Source organism: Salminus brasiliensis, chromosome 1 (assembly GCF_030463535.1).
Source record: "Salminus brasiliensis chromosome 1, fSalBra1.hap2, whole genome shotgun sequence".
Classification (NCBI taxonomy): domain Eukaryota; kingdom Metazoa; phylum Chordata; class Actinopteri; order Characiformes; family Bryconidae; genus Salminus; species Salminus brasiliensis.
In genome coordinates this window covers 26753261-26772804 of record NC_132878.1, presented here as the reverse complement: position 1 = coordinate 26772804, position 19544 = coordinate 26753261, and the positions used below count along the sequence as shown (strand labels likewise).

General features: G+C 39.9%; 2 protein-coding genes across 2 annotated transcripts in view; both read right to left on the bottom strand.

Moving 5' to 3' along the window:
• Positions 1 to 52: 52 nt before the first annotated feature.
• On the bottom strand, positions 53 to 5987 carry LOC140552488 (uncharacterized). The gene is made up of 3 exons (XM_072676601.1): positions 5853 to 5987; positions 4170 to 4991; positions 53 to 2386 (listed from the first exon to the last, which is right to left on the bottom strand). Exons 2-3 carry the CDS (start codon positions 4840 to 4842, stop codon positions 1860 to 1862), a joined length of 1200 nt encoding a protein of 399 aa, XP_072532702.1. The 5' UTR covers positions 4843 to 4991; positions 5853 to 5987; the 3' UTR covers positions 53 to 1859.
• A 2542-nt stretch (positions 5988 to 8529) lies between these two features.
• Positions 8530 to 19544, bottom strand: part of LOC140554333 (uncharacterized) — a 21169-nt gene continuing 10154 nt past the window's right edge. Inside the window, exons 3-4 of the mRNA XM_072677652.1 lie at positions 18717 to 19544; positions 8530 to 10185 (exon numbers count right to left, since the gene is read on the bottom strand). The exon at positions 18717 to 19544 is cut by the window's right edge and continues 114 nt beyond it. Coding sequence (XP_072533753.1) covers positions 9394 to 10185; positions 18717 to 19544 — 1620 coding nt within the window. The 3' untranslated portion in view covers positions 8530 to 9393. The remainder of the gene's footprint in view (positions 10186 to 18716) is intronic.

The window sequence follows — 19544 nt, the reverse complement described above, 5'->3', positions numbered from 1 at the left end:
AAAATGCAAATTTGTATACATTTCATATTTTATTCAAGCAGAAATGTTCAGAATCAAATACATTCAGTTCAATGAATTGTAATCACAATGTCCCAATACACAACAGTGCTATGTCAACATAAATTGACTGATCTTTTTTACTATTATTTTTTCATCACATCAGAAATAAATGCAATGTTTGGACTATTCTTTTGAAATCCCACTGAAACGCCACTGTGCTTTGCTCAATCAAATATGCCAAATTACCAGTTGTAGTAAAACTCCTGACCAAAGCCCAGATTCATATATAGACTTATATCTATTTATGATATCCAGCTAGCATCAGCTTAAACCTTCAAATTTGCAGATTTAGGCTTAAAGGAACAGTTTGTCTCTAAAAATGTACATGATTCAGCATGATCAGCCAAGACACATTTAATAGCTTAGGTTTGCTTCCTGGGAGAAGCCAGGCTAATGTATCCAACAGGCACCAGATCTAAACTAAAATCTCATCTCAATTTTCATCATAGGTACACTTCAACTATGAGAGACAAAATGAGAAAAAAAAATCCAGGAAATCACATTGTAGGACTTTTAAGGAATTTATTTGTAAATTATGCTGGAAAATTATGCTGGTCAATAACAAAAGTTCAACTCAGTACTTTGTAACATAACCTTTGTTGGCAAAGACAGAGGTCAAACATTTCCTGTAAGTCTTCACCAGGTTTGCACACACTGTAGCTGGTATTTTGGCCCATTCCTCCATGCAGATCTTCTGTGGAGTAGTGATGTTTTGGGGCTGTCGCTGGGCAACACAGACTTTCAACTCCCTCCACAAATGTTCTATGGGGTTGAGGTCTGGAGACTGGCCAATCCAGAACCTTGTAATGCTTTTTACAGAGCCACTCCTTTGTTGCCCGAGTGGTGTGTTTGGGATCATTGTCATGCTGAAAGACCCAGCCACGTTCCATCTTCAATGCTCTCACTGATGGAAGGAGGATTTGGCCTAAAATCTCACGATACATGACCCTGTTCATTCTTCCCTTAACACAGATCAGTCGTCCTGTCCCCTTTGCAGAAAAACAAAAGCATGATGTTTCCACCCCTGTGCTTCACAGTAGGTATGGTGTTCTTGGGATGCAACTCAACATTCTTCTTCTTCCCAATCCTCTTCTGGATCATCCATATGCTCTCTGGCAAACTTCAGACGGACCTGGACATGTACTGGCTTAAGCAGGGGGACACGCCTGGCACTGCAGGATTTGAGTCCCTCTCAGCATAGTTTGTTACTGATGGTAGCCTTTGTTACTTTGGTCTCAGCTCTCTGCAGGTCATTCATCAGGTCCCTCTGTGTAGTTCTGGGATTTTTGTTCAAAATTCTCATGATCATTTTGTCCCCACGGGATGAGATCTTGCGTGGGACACCAGATCGAGGGAGATTATCAATGGTCTTGTATGTCTTCCATTTTCTTACAGTTGCTCCTACAGTTGATTTATTCACACCAACCTGCTTGCCTATTTTAGATTCACTCTTCCCAGCCTGGAGGTCTACATTTTTCTTCCTGGTATCCTTCAGCAGCTCTTTGGTCTTGGTCATGGTTAAGGACAGGTGCACAATCAGTGGCTGACTAAATACCTTTTTGCCCCACTGTGTGTGTGATATATATATATATATATATATATATATATATATATATATATATATATATATATATATATGTGTGTGTGTGTGTGTGTGTGTATAGTCCTTGGAGGTAAGGTCAGAAATAATTTTGAACTGGATTGTGGGCTTATCCAAAATTGTTGACAAACTAATGCAAAACATGCATGAAACAAGACTCAGTGTTGGTACTTTTACCAACCCCAACATACTAATATTACTACTCTGCATGACCGCGCTGGTGTCGCTGGAGACTATCCTTATGAGCAAAACTCTTCCCACATTGTGAGCACTGATACGGTTTCTCTCCTGTATGAATACGTTGGTGTATTTGGAAATTACTTAGTCGAGTGAAACTCTTCCCACACTCTGAGCAGTAATACGGTTTCTCTCCAGTGTGAGTGCGCTGGTGTATTATGAGCGTACTTCTGTCAGTAAAACTCTTCTCACAGACTGAGCAGACACACGGCTTATGCTCTGTGTGAACTCGCCGGTGTTTTTTTAAATTGCTCCTGTCACTAAAACTCTTCCCACACTGTGAGCAGTAATACGGCTTCTCTCCAGTGTGAACACGCTGGTGTTTTTTGAAATTACTTGCATCACTAAAACTCTTTCCACACTGTTGGCAGTAACACGGCTTCTCCCTTGTGTGAATGCGGTGATGACGCTGGAGATCACTTTGTTGAGCAAAACTCTTCCCACATTGTAAGCAGCTATATGGTCGCTCTCCTGTGTGAACACGCTGATGTTGTTGGAGGTGACCCCGATGAGTAAAAGTCTTCTCACACTCTGAGCACTGGAGAATTCTCTCCTTGCCAATCTTCTGCTGCATTTGTAGATAAGAAGTGTTCATGTGGAAAGTAACAGAGGACATTCTCATACTCGTCCTGCTCTAAACTCGGAGCCTTAAAAAGTGTAACATGCTTTTTGTGATGGAGAACGATTTAAGCCATTTAGGAAGAAGATCATATGGATCAAGAGAGGACATGAAACAATACGTCATCCATTCCTGGAGAAGAAAAAAGACAGAGAAATTAGAAACACATTTAATACATAAAGAAAAAGTACAGCTTAAATTCACTGAATGTTTAATTTAACCCAATTATGAAAAGGTATTTAGCGTTCAAATAAAAGCAGCACTTCCTATGACATTATTTATTTTATAATAGAAACTACTTAAAACGTACAGTTCAACGATGACCTGATATTTCTTCTTGTACAAATTCGATTTCAGATGCTCTGATAGATATAAAATAATATCATATAATATGAACTTATCGATCACAGTGAGCAGTGTTTGACTGTGCTGCTAGCAGTAATCTTTGTGTACCTGCCGTAAGTGAAAGACACAGATCCGAAAGTGGCAGCATTATTCAATAGAAACAAACCTACAGAATAAACCCCTGTAACTTCACCAGCCTGTGGATAAACAGACAGCTGTTTAAACACCCAGTTAAAATACTCCGCATCGTCCAGAACCTCTGCAGGTTCCAGTCGGTGTGTTAGATGACCACAGACGGCTCAGCTGACGGCTCGGTTCTAGTCTGCCCTCCATTGCAGACAGTGTTTATTTACATGGTCCTTTAAACCCAGCCCCCACTGAACCTCCGTACGCGCTCCAATCATGTCCGTGCAGGAGAGAGAGAGAGAGCTGTCGAACAGTCGTTCCGACCGATGTGAGCAGGGATCTTTTCCCAGCTGTAGCCCGGTTGTCCACCTGGTGTAGAAAGCAGGACTTCCAACATCACGTTATCCTCACAACAGCAGACATTGTGCCTCACATAGATACCTAATATGATGCTTGTAAAGATGACTGATGTAAAACAGTGTATAGTGACGTTACCTCATCAGGTAAATCAGAAATCAGAATACAGTCCAGTCCAGTGAGTCCAGTATTTTTACTGTTTTAATGCTTTATTGTACATATTGTATAGCTTTTCAGTATATATCTTCTAGTGGAGAATGATTAAACCATGAACTTTAATACATATTTGCAATATTCTGCATGTGTATTTCATTTGAGAGAAAGTAGATTAGTAGACTTTCCACATGGTTGTTTAGTTATGAAGACTTTTGAGCTATTTCTGCATGGATGTGAACCTGAAATGTGAATATATATTCATCAAGTCTTAAAACTAGAGAAAGGGAACCCAATTAAACTTGACCAAAAACCATGTTTTAATTTTTTTTTATTTTTTATTGAGCAGAATTATTCAACAATAATTATCTTTGTTTGAACACGACATTATCAGTCACCTGTGGGACCTCCTTGAGCTGTAACAACTTCATTAACCTTCATAACAATTAATATTATTGTTATTAAAATAATAATAACAATAATAATAATAATAATAATCTGGATTCATCCTTACATTCATCCAAAACTTTAACTGGTCCCAAACTGTCAATTTCACCTGAATCCTCTAAAAAAGAATCTGGATATCCACGGGTGTGAAAAGTACTTTTTCCACCAAAACTCTTTCCACACCCTGCAGTTTTTAAAATCATTTCTCTGTATGAATGCGCTGATGTCGTTGGAGACAACTCTTAAAGGTGAAACTCTTCCCACACTGTAAGCAGTCATATGGCCTCTCTCCTGTGTGAATTAGCTGGTGTATTTGAAGAGTACTTATTCGGGTAAAACTCTTCCCGCACTCTGAGCAGTAATACGGTCTCTCTCCAGTGTGAATGCGCTGGTGTATTAAGAGCGTACTTCGGTCAGTAAAACTCTTCCCACACTCCGAGCAGACACACGGCTTCTCCCCTGTGTGAATGCGCTGGTGACGTTTTAGATGACTAGGCTGAGTGAAACACTTCCCGCACTCTGAGCAGCAATACGGCCTTTCTCCTGTGTGAATACGCTGGTGTAACTGGAGATGACCCTGATAAGTAAAACTCTTCCCGCACTGTGAACAGTAATGCGGTTTCTCTTCTGAATGAATGCGTCTATGCTGTTGGAGATGACTCTGACGAGCAAAATGCTTTCCGCACTCCGAGCAGCAATACGGCTTCACTCCTGAGTGAATGAGCTGGTGTATTTGCAGGTGACTCCGATATGGGAAACTCTTCCCACAGTGGGAGCAGTAATATGGTCTTTCTTCTGTGTGAATACGCCGGTGTTGCTGGAGAGGACCTGGATGAGTGAAAGTCTTTCCGCATTCTGAGCAATGGAGAGTTCTTTCCTTGCCCATCTTTTGCTGCATTTTGCAGATGAGAGGTGTGCACTAAGGAAAGTACCAAAGGATGTTTTCTAGACTTGGAGATCTAAACTTGATCTGTTTGTAAAGATACATTTGAATACTGTTAGCAGGTGGTCTTCAAGAGCAGACTTGAAACAGGATCTTGTTCATTTCTAGGGGAGAAAGAAAAGACAGGAAAACAATACATAAATAGTGAAATACAACAGCTTGACGGTTCTACTAGAAATAAAAACCTATACATTTTAGCAAACTGATTATTTTTAACTGCCCGCTAAATATTCTACTAAACAGCAAAATATGTTATTGGTAGTTTTATTGAAAATATACTCCTTCCCATACATTTCCATTAAAGATTCTGCTTACAATACTATGCTCAATCTGTCAATTTAAATTTGACAGACACAACATTATCAAGGTGGCTCCAACAGTTCATACGTTTTGGGGTTTATTTTCTTGCTACAACACCCTATATTGGCCTATATATATATATATTTTTTTTTTTTTTTTATTTATCATAATATATACATACAAATTCCCATACAGACACATTCAGAGCTCCTTTCCATGTATTTCAGAGGTGAAAATGTTTGGCATACACCAATAGTTAAGGCAACTACTGCTAAAAGCCCATAAATAACATACTAGCCCATTTCTTCCTGCAGGTTTTAACTTTTAACTTCATGCATGAGGTAGGGGTCTGGGTTGGATCCCAGGTCTGTAGAAAGGTAGCTGGCTCTCCAGGAGCAGGGCTATAGAAAGCCCTATATTGGCGCGGAGTGCTTGGACCCCTAAAATCGCCGCTTTCTCGTTGTTCTTACAGCGGTTGCAGAAGTCTGAACAAATCGGCGTGTTTTCTAACAGAGAAAATAAATGTACTTCATAACTACACTACCAAAAGCTGTCCCCATTTAACGCCACCCGCCGATGTAGAAATCACCAGTCGCGTATTTTAGCTCATTTGATACACATCCAGCTAAACAGTGCGCATTTCAGCACAGTCGTGCCTAACGAACCTCGGCGGGTTCCAGTCGGTGTGTTAGATGTTCTGTGGCTCTACTGACAGCTCGGTTCTAGACTGTCCTCCTTTACAGACAGCGTTTATTTACATCTTGCTTGAACCCGGCCCCAACTGGACCTCCGTACGTGCTCCAATCGCGTCCGTGCAGGAGAGAGAAGAGCGAGAGCTGAACAGTCGTTCCGGCCTGAGTCGATTTAATGAATTTAACGTAGGTTTTCAGCATCTTCTCACTAAAATGACCTATTCGAGAAGTGCCTGTAACAATCTTGAATGATCTAAAATGTAAGCCTAAAGACGTCCTGTATGCTCTTTATGATCTGCTCCCTATATATTTGTAAGGTAAACTTGAGTCAAATAGCATATAAAGACAGGCCTTGAAACAGGACACCTGTCAAAGGGTTGGAGCATCTCCAAAACGGCCAGCCTTGAGGCATTTAATTACTTGAGATGAGATTGGGGACTTAACATTAGCCTTAGTGTCTCCCACTGTACATTAAAGAAGCAAATGCTGAGGCTCTGAGTGGGGGGAACATTTTATTTGTATTCAATAAATCAACACTTAAGACACAATTTATCTCTGCATACAGAACCACGATCCAGGTGTTGGGCAGTGGTGGGTCAGTGGTGAGTCAGCGGTTAGAGCTCTGGGCTACTGATGACAGGGTTGTGGGTTCGATACCTGGGCTCGACAAGCTGCCACTGTTGGACCCTTGAGCAAGGCCTTTCCCCTAACTGCTCCCCGGGCACCGCAGTAATAGCTGCCCACCGCTCCGGACACATGTGCTCACTGTCCACCGTGTGTGTTCACTGCATGGATGAGTTAAAGGCAGAAGCCGAATTCCATCAGTGTCCAAGCAGCTTGTTTTTGGTGCCATAAACTGCAGTCCAAAATTCTGAATTTCTCATGCTAAGCATTTCTTTGTAAACTTAATTGTGTGCGTATGACTGTTGGTTTGCTGTATAACACTTAGGATTCCTTGTCAGAAATATACATCACTTATAACCTCCCGAGGAGCCCTTCTTGAGAACCACCTTTGAAGAATGGGCTAATTTCTGAAATTGTAATAATGAGTGTCTTATAAGCTGATTTGGTTTACCTACACCTCATTCAGTGCACCTATACATCGATGGATATGGTTTAGTTATAAATAACCACCGTTACTAAGTCTGAGCTAGCACCAAGTGTGGAGAACAGACCTATGCTACACCTATTCCTCTCCTTTTAAACACGGACCACAGAAGTCATGCTGTCATTCTGTAGTCGGTATCATGGCGATCTCAGGAGCTGCCGGTCTACGCTGGTTTCTCTCACAGTGTGTTAAACAATCTTGTTCCACAATTTGTCCTGTGTATATTTTCTCCCTGAATTCTGAAAACAAAAGGTCAGAGGTCAAAATATGAGTAATGCTCCATCTCGTAGCTCAGCTAACACTCCTGTGCATTGAAAAACGACACAAACATGAACACTATAATAGAAAAACCACCAGATATCCATGCTGCACTGCCAACCACACCTAACTAACCTCATCAGACAAAGCTTGAATGGGTTTGTTTGGTGAATTGTGGTGAGGTCAGTATTACAATGTCAGATCAGTAGACAGCAGGGTTAGCTGGCGTGTTGCTAAATTGGTATTCTGTGTCATTGATGACTTCTTTGTTTAGAGGATTTAGAGACATTTGAAAGAAAGAAATAATAATAAAATAAAATAAAGAATAAAATATACGGAGTTTGGTACGTGTAGGTGAGATTTCCAGAGAGTTCCCAATAGGGACATGACGCCTACAACAAAATACTACACAACTTCAGAGGTTTATTTACTGCATGGAACATTTACTTGCAAACCAGTCAAGGGTGGAGCTGAATGGCTTATTCTTGTGGACTCAATTCTATAGGAGTTTACTGACCGTTGACAGTTGATGTAATTTACTAATTACTCAGTTGTGCGTCTAGTTACGAGACCTTTTCTTCTTTTTCTATCTTGCTAATGGTTCTATACTCTTCCTGAAATGTACAAACATCACATTTAAGGACAGAAAGGGCAGTTTCCTCAAGGCCATGAGTCTGACCAACCCTGTTAAATAGGCTAATGTTTTTTTGTTTTAAGTTATCTGCAACCTTCAGATTTATGCTGCCTTCACATGCTATGGGAATTATGGTAAATACGAGTTCTCGACTTCGAAGTTACACATGAACACCCCTTCAAGCTGTAGTTTCTAGTGGGAAATTCAGAGATAATGTTGATACACACGTTCCTGAGTTGAGGTGACCATCGACTGCTTAATATGGCGGAGAAGACAAAATCAGTATTGGATGGTGCATAAATTGTCTGTAATCTGTGTGCATCTAACATGCTATAATGGCTATTTATGGTTGGCCAATTGACTGTTCTGCTAGCACAGTGCAAGTTATTATTGTTACATTAGCTGCCATTTGTCATGTTGCTTTCACCAATGTGACACGCTCATAATTTCAACTTCACAAGTGGGAAGTCAGTCTTGGTTTGAACCAAAGCAAAAATGTTTGGGATGAAAAACACTTTAAATAAATACATTTTAGCTGTAATCCTAGTTTGTTTAGTCTGAACCAAAGTGTCATATGCCAAAAATGGTGCTGAACTGAACTCACTGGCAGATCTTGATATCATGATATCAAACAAAATTTCGGAACCCTGTTGTACTTTGGGTTTTATTTACTTCTCATTTCATTTTTCTTATGATAGACTGAATCTACAGTAGTAAGCCACAATAGACCACGTTACAGTAGTTTTCGCAACTCCAAGCAGACAATTTAATTGATATGTGAGGCCATCTTATGTACACTTATAAAATGAGTATCTTATGATGGCTTTGAACACCTCAGCCAGATCTGGAAAGATAAAAAATATTTTGGCATTAATGTCCCAAAGAAGGTATGCAGAGAGGGAACGACAGTTAGAGTTTCATTTAAACTTAAACCAAACTGCACCAATGTGATACCAAACCTGCTAAGTCTAAACACACACCCTAAAGGCCTCAGAATACTCTGAGCAAGACAAAGCTTGCAAGGGTCAAAATAACCTACTCTCTGCAGGTGGCGCCATGACACATTATGGTAATTTCCATGTATATCTGATGAGGCACTGACCGTTCACATGCTTTGTCGCATATGGGGTACTTGTGGTTATTTCTTACCAATTACATCAATTTGTTCACAGAAGCCAGGTGTATGTTTCTGCAAGAAGACAGAGGCCTAAAGGTGATTATACTTGGACTGTTCAATTATCAAAATGGACCAAAGCAGAAAATGATACATTTTTTGCATTTCAGTCATGGTTTGCTTAGTGTTCACACTCACATAATAGACATTTAACCATTTTAACATAAAAAAAAAAATAGCTGGACAGATATTATGTCATACACATTAGCCACAGAGCTTTACTCTGGCCTAATGGAGCTTGTGGGTGTTACGTATGTCTATATGGTTATGTATGTTACCTATGTCTATGACATATCTTTAACACACAACAGTCTCAGAGCCAAAAGCACAAAGGGTTAAATTAGTGTTTAATGCGCTGGTGTCGTTGGAGATTACCCAGTTGGGTAAAATGTCTCCCACAGTACAAACACTGATGCGGTTTCTCTCCTGTGTGAACGCTCTTGTGTTTTCTAAGATTGCCTCTTTCAGTAAAACTTTTTCCGCACTGCTGGCAGTAGAACGGTTTCTCTCCTGTGTGAATGCGGTGGTGTTGTTGGAGGCCGCACAGTTCTGAAAAACAGTTCCCACACACAGAGCAGCGGTACGGCTTCTCTCCCGTATGTGTGCGCCGGTGCTGCCGGAGGTTACTCGGCTGTTTAAACGTCTTCCCACAATCCGTGCAGTGATACGGCTTCTCTCCCGTGTGAACGCGCCGGTGGATCTGTAGATGTATCTTCTGCGTAAAGCGCTTCCCACACTCTGAGCAAGAAAACGGCTTCTCTCCGGTGTGAATGCGCTGGTGCTGCTGGAGGGTGCTCTGTTGAGCAAACGTCTTCCCACACAGTGAGCAGTAATACGGCTTCTCTCCTGTGTGAATGCGCTCATGCGTTTTGAGGTTACCTCGGTCGCTAAACCTCTTCCCACACTGCGAGCAGTAATACGGCTTCTCCCCAGTGTGAACGCGCTGGTGTATCTGGAGATGAGACTGATAAGGAAAGCACTTCTCACACTGTGAGCAGGTATACAGTTTCTGTCCTGTGTGAATGCGCTTGTGTATTTGGAGATGACGCCGACATGTAAACGTCATCCTACACTCTACGCAGGGGAACGTTCTCCTCCTCTCTTCCATGTCCTCTGCGTTTTCCTGGGCAAGGGTTCAGGCAGTCAAGCTCCGGAACGTGTCCATGTGGGATTAGAATCGGTCACCGATATCAGCCGCCTGTCTCTCAATGTGTGCTGAAAAAGTGTTCAACTTGAGCTGGGCACAAAGAGCAACTGGACGTCATTCCTTTCTGGAGAAGGAAAAGAGAAAAATAGTTGTAATAAAGTGCAAAACACTGCATACCTGTGACAAATGTTGGGAACTGTGCCAGTTTTTATTCATTACTGATCAAATTACTTATGTACTTATAACAAAGTACTTATGACTAAAGATAAGAACGTTTGACATAAGGTGGTTAATAAGAGGATATATGTATTATCATTAGTAAAGGAACATTTGACCAACTGGTTCCTCACAGAGAATGTAATAAAAACACCTAAACACACCTCGGGTAAACACACCTGTTACTTTCAGATTACTTAAAGAAAAAAAAAAGTATTATCTTACTTGATATCCAAAACAAATAATGTGTTTTCTGTGATTTTTAAGTCAGATAATCAGATAACTGCATGCTAAGATATGGCTATCCATGACTTTTTTCCGGATGTTTTCATTTTTCACTACTTTTTGCAATATTTAGAGATTAGTGTTCCAAACGAAGCATAAAATGACTTGGATGTTGGCTGTGGATTCAATTGTGGCAGTTAAATCAAAAGACAGAGCACGGGTGCTACTATACATAGCTAGCAGACTAGTCATATACGATTATGTGCATCACCAGTATATTACATCACAGGTATTACATTACAGGTATTACTTTTTTTAAACCTATAACACCACACATTTTCAGTGTATTAATGGTCAAATGTTTGCTCAATAGATTGCTCTAATTTTTTTCAAGAATTCATATTACTGTAAGGTTTTATAATATTATCAGTTTTTTTTTGTTCACATTAAAGTTACAAAATATTGTACCTAAAATGTCTTCTTTATTGCATAAATTGCTGCTGCTCTATTTAGGCTCAGTGTGCTCGCTTTAAGCTCATTTACACTGAACTTATGTTAATATTTCATGAACGTCTATAATCATTCTGATGGTTGTTACGTTAAATTACGCTTTACAAAATGACTAGGCCCAATCAAATATCTCCACAGCCTTAAGATGCAATAAATAAATCTGTTTAATAATGGGATACATAATTAGTCTACTACACAGTGGGAACAGTGGGGTAAAAGCAAATACTCCTTTAAATATAATAACATGTAAAAATGCTGAATTTTCACAGAATTAAAACATGCAAACACCTGTATCCGTAAAACTGATCTGACGTTTCATTTTAGTTAATACTACCTGACACCCCAGTGTGAATGAAATAAATAATCTAGATTTTACAGGTTTGTCACTTGTTATTCACTCTTTGCCTTCCAACAAAACTTTTAATGATTTCTAAATATGTTTTTAATCAATGTGAGCTTTTTTGGAACGGAGCAAGCTTAAATGGTACAATGTGTACCTATTAAGCACACCCTAACTTTTTCTTTTTGTTTTTAAAGATGTATATGTTTGCTTTACATTACAAAAAATATTACATTTTTTACTGTATTGTGACCGTATGTGGTGAATGAGATGAAAACTTCGGGAGGACGCAAAGGTGATGATCCATCAATTCTTGTCAATTTATTAAAGTTTACCAAAAATAATAATAATAATAATAATTACAACAAATAAAAAAAAAGAAATGCATAAAAAACAGTCACAGGGCTTTATCCATCCGCTAGAATTCCCCCCCCCCCCCCAGTCTATGAGCCAGCCTGCTAGGTCCTGTCACCCCTCTCATATGCACTGCTGCCTTAATACCTCCCCTTCCCTAGAACATACCATCCGAAGGGGTTACAAATAAGAGAAGTATTAAAACCAGTAAATCATATACAATTAATTAACCCAGACTAGAATCAGATTTCTCTATACACATATCATAAATCTACAGCATAATCCAACGGTCAATTTCTTCATTCTCTCTCTAAAGGAGCTGCTGACAGAGGACACCCCCCTTTTCCCCAAACTTAAGGAGATTCACCAGGTAAGCCCAACAATATAATTTCTTACAGGTGTGTATGTGTTCTTAAACTAGTTGAATCTAATCTACATGCATCTCATATCACTGCAGGTGTACAACAGATCTAACCACATTGGTGATGTGTCTGTCACATTGACATTATCCCAGTATGAAATATTAATATTTCACTTTAACACTGCTTATACTGGCTCAAAAAGCTTGTCACTGCCTCATTATTAGGAACTTGTGGTCATATGGAAATAGGACTACCTTTTAGTAGCTTAGCAAAATTCCATGGAGTTCCCATCCGCAACATGAGCCTTATTCAGACGAGGATCCTCGGGAGCCTGAGGTAGCTAATTCTCCCCATCACAGGGACGTTCACACACCGCCTAGACTGTCTCAACTTTCTGGGGAATTACATTTCAACGCGCAGAGCACCGAGCAGACATCGCTGTGGGCATCAAAACAATGGTCTGTCACAGAGTAACGGGGTTTGCTGGGAATCCCATATTTAAATATTTACATATGTCGTAGCTATCGCTCACACCTGCAGCCGCTATAGCTCCTGCTATATGGCTAGCAGCCAGTGCTTCCTATGGTGTGCAGTATAAAATGCCCTCACTTTCCACTGTGTTTAAGGAGAAAAACATTAAATAAAAATCATAGAGACGCAGAAACGATACAAACTACTTTTCAGTCCAAATTTCAGGGCACCGCAGGAGGCAGCTAGCTATACTAGCTAGTAGCCCCCGTTTCCCACACCATCATACAAGACTCACCTCAAAAAGACCCAACTGCTCCATCAAAACCTTAGCTAGAATGGGATTTATTAAAATAAACGGATACGTTTATTTAAAAAATAATAAAATATAAATAAAAATATAAATAAAAGATATCCCATCGCAAACAAAATAACTCCTGTACGGATCTTTGTCAGGTCCGTACGGCAACCGCCAACAGTCGTTCCGCCCGTGCCCCGTCCTATCGACTCCGCTTCCGTTTGCGCGCTCATGTGAATGGTTCTCCACACTGGGGCTTATAGGTTTGCGTCAGTTGCAGATGAGGAGCTGCAGACTTAACAGCACAGCGACATGTCATGTTCAACAAGATGGAGACACCCACCCCTTCACCCGTTCAAGCTGGTTATTAACCTTGTTGACCAGCACAGAGCATGCGCTCATTTAAGTCAAGTCAAGTCATACATTATTATTATTATTATTATCATTATTATTATTATTATTATTATTACGTAATCAGTAATTAGTAAAAGACAGAAAAAAATCAATAACATAAGAAGACATAAAAAATCTAAGACCCCCTGTGAACAAGCCAACGGCGACAGTGGCAAGGAAAAACTCCCTCAGAGCTGGAGGAAGAAACCTTGGAAGGAACCAAGACTCACAAGGGGGACCCATCCTCCTCTGATCTGAACTATTTCTACATTATTAATAAAAGTGATCAAACCATCTATATTGTTGAACTGCTCTGATCATAACCATAATATAATAAATATGGTGTAGTAGAACTTAATATAGTCATGGCAGTGATGTTATAATGTAATGATCAGTATCATAACTATCAGTAATGATAGTTAATAGTGGTAATATTAATAGTGGCAGATAGTTAAGAGTCCAGGTTTATGGTTTTGCTAGATTATTAGCATGATCAACCTGACCAAGCTAATCAATCAGTATGATCAAGCCTGTTGACCAAGTTGGTCATTGGTCATTGCTTAACCAGTATGTTTTTGCCTGGTTCCATCAAAAAGCAGCTTAGACCATCTAAAACCAGCTCCCAGCACTGTCAGTCCACATCAGATATTATGTTCGGTCATCAAAGCCATATTTCCTTCACATTTAGCCAGATAACTTAAGCTCAAATTTTAGAACTCTTTACTAGGAATGACAGCTCTTTTCCTATTGGACAGGCTTGACATTAGGCTTAAGTAATCTGGCTGAACAGAGACATTGGGAGAAAACAAGTCACTACCTCAAGATCCATCCATATTCTTAGCCATGTCTTCCTGGTCAGGGTCCTGGTGGGTGCAAGGCCTACCCAGAATCACTGAAGGTAGTATCGGCTGGACAGGGTACCACACAAACACACTCACACCTAGGGGCTACCTTTCATCTGCCATGTGTTCTTTAGAGAGTTCTAGTTCTTGGAGTTTTACACTGCTGGTGTGTTTGGGGGGGGGGGGGGGATACTGGTCTCAGTCTCAAGCGCACACACTGGTTGACAGCCCAGTACTTTCTTACAGAAATGCTCACATAGCCTGAGCAGCAGGGCGGTAAACCCCCCAATATTATACTGTATTGGAATGTCAGTGTTTTAGTGCTAACAAAAATGAGTCCACAGCTTCAAACTGTCCTTGTATTTATATTTATTCAAACATGTCTGGGCGGTATGAAAATAATGATCAAAATGAAACAAAACTATAACAAAAAACAGCATCAAATAACATCATTTATATAAAAAAGGAAATTGACAAGAAATGAGGTGAGAGCTGTCTCCTGCCTAACCATCTTGAGGCCCTCAGCATCTCCCTACCGTTAATTGTAAGCATTGTACGAAACTAAACAGAGTTGAGGCAGTTATAAAGGTAACAGTCACACAAATAACAATGAGAGCTCCAAGACCCCGTTACATTACATGGTCATTGTGTGCTGAACATAATCAGATAACGAAAGAAAACAATCGCCAAAAAAAAAAAAAAAAGATTCCCCAAACCAGGAAGCAACATCACAATGTCAGCTGAGGACAAATTATCCAAAGCATGCTTCTGACAGAAAAATGGTTTCCCATTCACTGAATCAAGCCTTTTCAGTGGCCATCCCAGTCCCTTGGTCAAATCTCCATTTAAAGAACTGGAAAGGTCTTCTATAGAGGAATGATCTTTTGTTTTACTTTAATTTCAGCAAAAGGTTGATTTTAAAAAATATATTCTTTACAAATGTTATTTGCTCTAAATAAATAATTAAATACACATACTAACTATTGCCACAGAGGCATGACTTTATATTTCAGAGAAATAAGAGAGGATAAGATTTGTTTCTACTCTACAGCCCTGACCTAAAAACTAATTCTACAATATGCATGCACACTCCATATACCATCATCCCTTAAAAACAGCTTTAGCAGCTAAACAAGTATGAACAAGTGCAGCATAGTGCGTAAAAACATGGTAGACTATGGTTCGATTTCCCTAATTACTGTTTAGAAGGAAATCAGTCTGTCTTATAAGTCAAAGTTGGCAAAACAAACAAACAAGTAATGATCTGTGTATCCCTACTGTGAAAATCAGTGATTTGTTTTTTGCTACCATACAGAATGTTCTCAGTAGCCAATCTGATGGATAAAGGGCATCTTTACAACCATGTACAGCTGACAAATTACAGCAGCCTTAATTTTTCCATGCTAATTTGTCTAAATACAACGAAGCCTAGATGAGTGAAACGGTAAGTGCACAGAGTCATAATATTAAAAAACCTCCAAAGAAGAATCTTTGAAATACTCAAAAAAATAATAAGCACTTTTTTTCCCCAAAAACAGTATGTGAGTAAATTAACCATTAACCCTTAACCCTTAACCCTTTCGCAAGTACAGTCCAACCAGTGGGATTTGCCATGGCTGGTCCCTGGTTCATGTAACCTGTGTTAAACAACACAAATCTGCCAGTCATACCAGCCACACACTTTAAGAGCCATTTGCTCATTTATATAATTTGAAGCATATAAACAATACGCAAAGTTTGCTGTGCCCGTTATCATGCAGCATTAAGTCTACATTCCACCTCAAAATAATGCTGTAGTTACATGCAAAAACTGCATCTTCTGCAGCACTTAAGTTTGAGATGGAATATTGCAGTAAAAAGCCAGAGATTAACTACAGCCTCGTAAATGCAGCTCATCAGCTAACCTTTCAAATTTTAAATTCAGGGAAATAACACCTTGGCCACTATAAACAAACACGAAAGCTCTCACAAGGCTGGAGTTAAATGGTGCAGAAGATGCAACTTCGGCGCTATTTTAAGGTGAAATATAGATTAAATGCTGCGAAATAAGCACACAGCAAAAACTGTTTAAAACAACAAAACAAAAAATACAAAATCCGAAGCATTTTATATCAATCAGATCCAGTAAATACATGAATCAAAGCTGTGGGTGTCACCTTTTTATTAAAACTGGCAACAGAAGTACTATATTAATTAAAATACCACAGGTTGATGTGGCAATGTTGATCTAATCGTTTGCACAGTCACTGTCCGCTGATTTCCCACACCGTTCCACAGCTGAACTCTGTGCGGACCGTCACATGGAGCCAGAACTTGCAGGGTTCAAATGAATACGCTACTTAGGCCACCTGGCCATAGGGCCTTGTCCAGACATCTGATCTCTGGTATTGTGTCTGGCAAAACAAACCTCATAAAAAGCCAGGAAAGTTTCCAAAAATACAGGCACATCCATAAAGTGCAAGAATGATACAATTTAGTCTGAGGAATTCAAAACTCAACAGCTAAAACTAATAAGCAGGTGGTACAAAAAGCTGGCAAACCCCCCATTTAACCCACCGAGTAGCTGACATCTTAAATTTTTACATTTGTAGTGTTATTATTTTCTTGAAGTAACTTTAGCTACTTTACAATAGAATGGGATCAAAATATAGGATCAAAAACTATTAAGAGAGAAATTGAGTTGTGGAATGCTATATTTCAGTAGATGTAAATGACATTCTTTTTACCCAATGCTCTATAAACCTTTCCAATTTACATAAATCCTAAAGTGGATTTATGTAAATCAGTCAACTTGTCCTCGCGATGCATTTACATTACAGCAAAGCAAATCTTGCCACCTTTTGGCTGTACTACTAAAACGCAAGCTAGGTAAGCAAGGTAAGCCACAGTAAAGTGACTGCAGAGTTATATGCTCGTCTTTACTTCTATGAAATGTAACTACTGTAACTGCTGCCTGCATTCGCAGAAATCAATATTAGACCAATCAAGAACTGCTTCCCTGTACTGTAAACGCAACGCAGCAGCTGCACAATAGGGTCGGGAGGTATGCTAGCAGAAACGTCAAATGTCATGACACTGTCCTGTGGTTGAGATTTCACTATATTTGTCGAGATCATGATAAGGCCCAAAATTTAAACCACAAATTAGCACATACATAATAAATATTATACAGCTTAAATAATTAACCCAACACAATGCACAGCACACAACATTTACACAACTATGTACAGTGTTGATGAAAACGATTACTTTGTGACGTAGAATACAAGAAGTGGAGTTCCTTCGTCCACTTGTTTCATGTTACATTTCTTTGTAGTCCAAAGAGGTAAACAAAGCAAACATGGAACAGTACACAGCCTTTGCAAGCTACAGAAATGATAGATATCTGTAGACCAGCTGCGAAGTGCAACATAGATCTGAGAATGTGTGATGAGGTTTTAAAAAGAAAAAAAAAAAGAAAAAAAGAAAGAAAGATTTTTTTTTAAAGTTGCTATAGTCCATAACAGAGTTTGGGGCTTTGTGTCGTCCACCATCCTTTTCACTGGCTGGGTTGGGTGAACATTGTAATTGTCAAAGTGTATCGAACAGTGTATGAAAGTATGATTCTTGAGACTAGGAATACAAGGAATGACTAGACTAGGAATACAACTAACTGTTTGTTACACATTTTGAACTGATAATATATATATAATTCAGATCCCTCACATACAGTACATTGTTAATAAAACATAGGTTACACTGCATGAAAATAAAGACTCAAAACATCTGCATGTCTACTTGTTTATGCGCCATAGGTTAAACATGTCAGTTTGGAATATGGCCAATCAGGTCGCACAAGACATATAAAATATGTCCCGAGGTCAGTCTGCCATTATTAGCTTCTGCTCAAGCTGCAGGAATATGAGCATTTGTTAGAATAAGAATAAAACTTTTATATATGGTTGCGGCCGATTTCAGTCAATTTGTGTTACCACAGCTATACACTACGGATATATTATGACTGCCCACTGTATATATTTTTAAACTGCAGTAACAGTTCAAACGATTATATTTCTTATAAATACTTGTTCAGGAGAAAAAAACAAAAAAACAATAAGTCTTTCAACACTTAAATGATGTTTCAGCCAACTCTAGCAAATGCAGTATGTCAAGCTGTATTTTTGACATTTTTCACTATTTAAATCTGGCAGTTGTTGAAGTTCTACATTGTGTGTTCATGACAAATGGCCTAAAATAAGGGACTTCCATTGTCTTTTCTTTTTCTACAAATGACTTCCCATCATATACATGGGAACACAAAGAAGCGTCCTCTTTGGTGTTTGTATGTGTGAGAGAGACAGTTTGCACAAAATGGAAGTTTTCATATGGAATAATACACTATCATTGCTACTACTATTATAACAAGTATCATTATTATGACAATTAAAATCAACACCAGTCATTCAAAGCAAAGACTGATCCTTGCCTAAAATATTCGCTCAAGAAACGCCCACCAATTAAACTGTAACCTTTAAAAAGTGGGTGCGCTGGTGTCGCTGAAGATTACTCTGTTCAGTGAAACTCCTCCCACACCATGAACAGTCGTATGGTTTCTCTCCTGTGTGCGTGAGCTGGTGTCGTTGGAGGCTACTCTTATGGGTAAAACTGGTCCCGCACTCTGCACACAAGAACGGCTTCTCCCCTGAGTGAATGCGATGGTGCAGCTGGAGGCTGCTCAGCTGCGTGAAGCTCTTCCCGCACTCCGAGCAATAGTACGGTCTCTCTCCCGTGTGAGTACGGTGATGCTGTTGGAGGTAACTCTGCTGAGCGAAACTCCTCCCACAGTACAAACACTGATACGGCTTCTCTCCTGTGTGAACGCGTTGGTGTTTTTTAAGATGACCTTTGTCGATGAAGCTCTTCCCGCACTCTGAGCAGTCATATGGCTTCTCGCCCGTATGAACGCTCTGGTGCCGTTGGAGACTGTTCTTGTGAGTGAAAGTCTTCCCACAGTGAGGGCATTCATACGGCTTCACTCCCGTGTGAATGAGCTGGTGGCGCTGGAGACTGTTCCTGTGGGTAAAACTTTTCCCGCAGTGTGAGCAGTCGAACGGCCTCTCTCCTGTGTGGATGCGCTGGTGTAGCTGAAGGTCACTCTGCTGAATAAACCCTCTCCCACACTCCACACAGTGATACGGCTTCTCTCCGGTGTGAGTGTGCTGGTGTCGCTGGAGATCGCTCTGCTGAGTAAAACTCTTCCCACACTCTGCACAGAGGTGAGTTTTCTCCTTGCCTGTCTCTGTCTCGGTATGTTCAGGAGAGGCATTGGTGAGGGGAGCATCGGAGGATGTTTGCTG

Bases quoted from the DNA above. Each gene is read 5' to 3' on its own strand.
- LOC140552488 (XM_072676601.1), bottom strand. From the start codon at position 4,842: ATGCAGCAAAAGATGGGCAAGGAAAGAACTCTCCATTGCTCAGAATGC. The intron at 2,387-4,169 runs ATCAGCGCATTC...ACCTCCAACAAC, and splicing joins TAAGAGTTGTCTCCAACGAC to ATCAGCGTGTTCACACAGGA.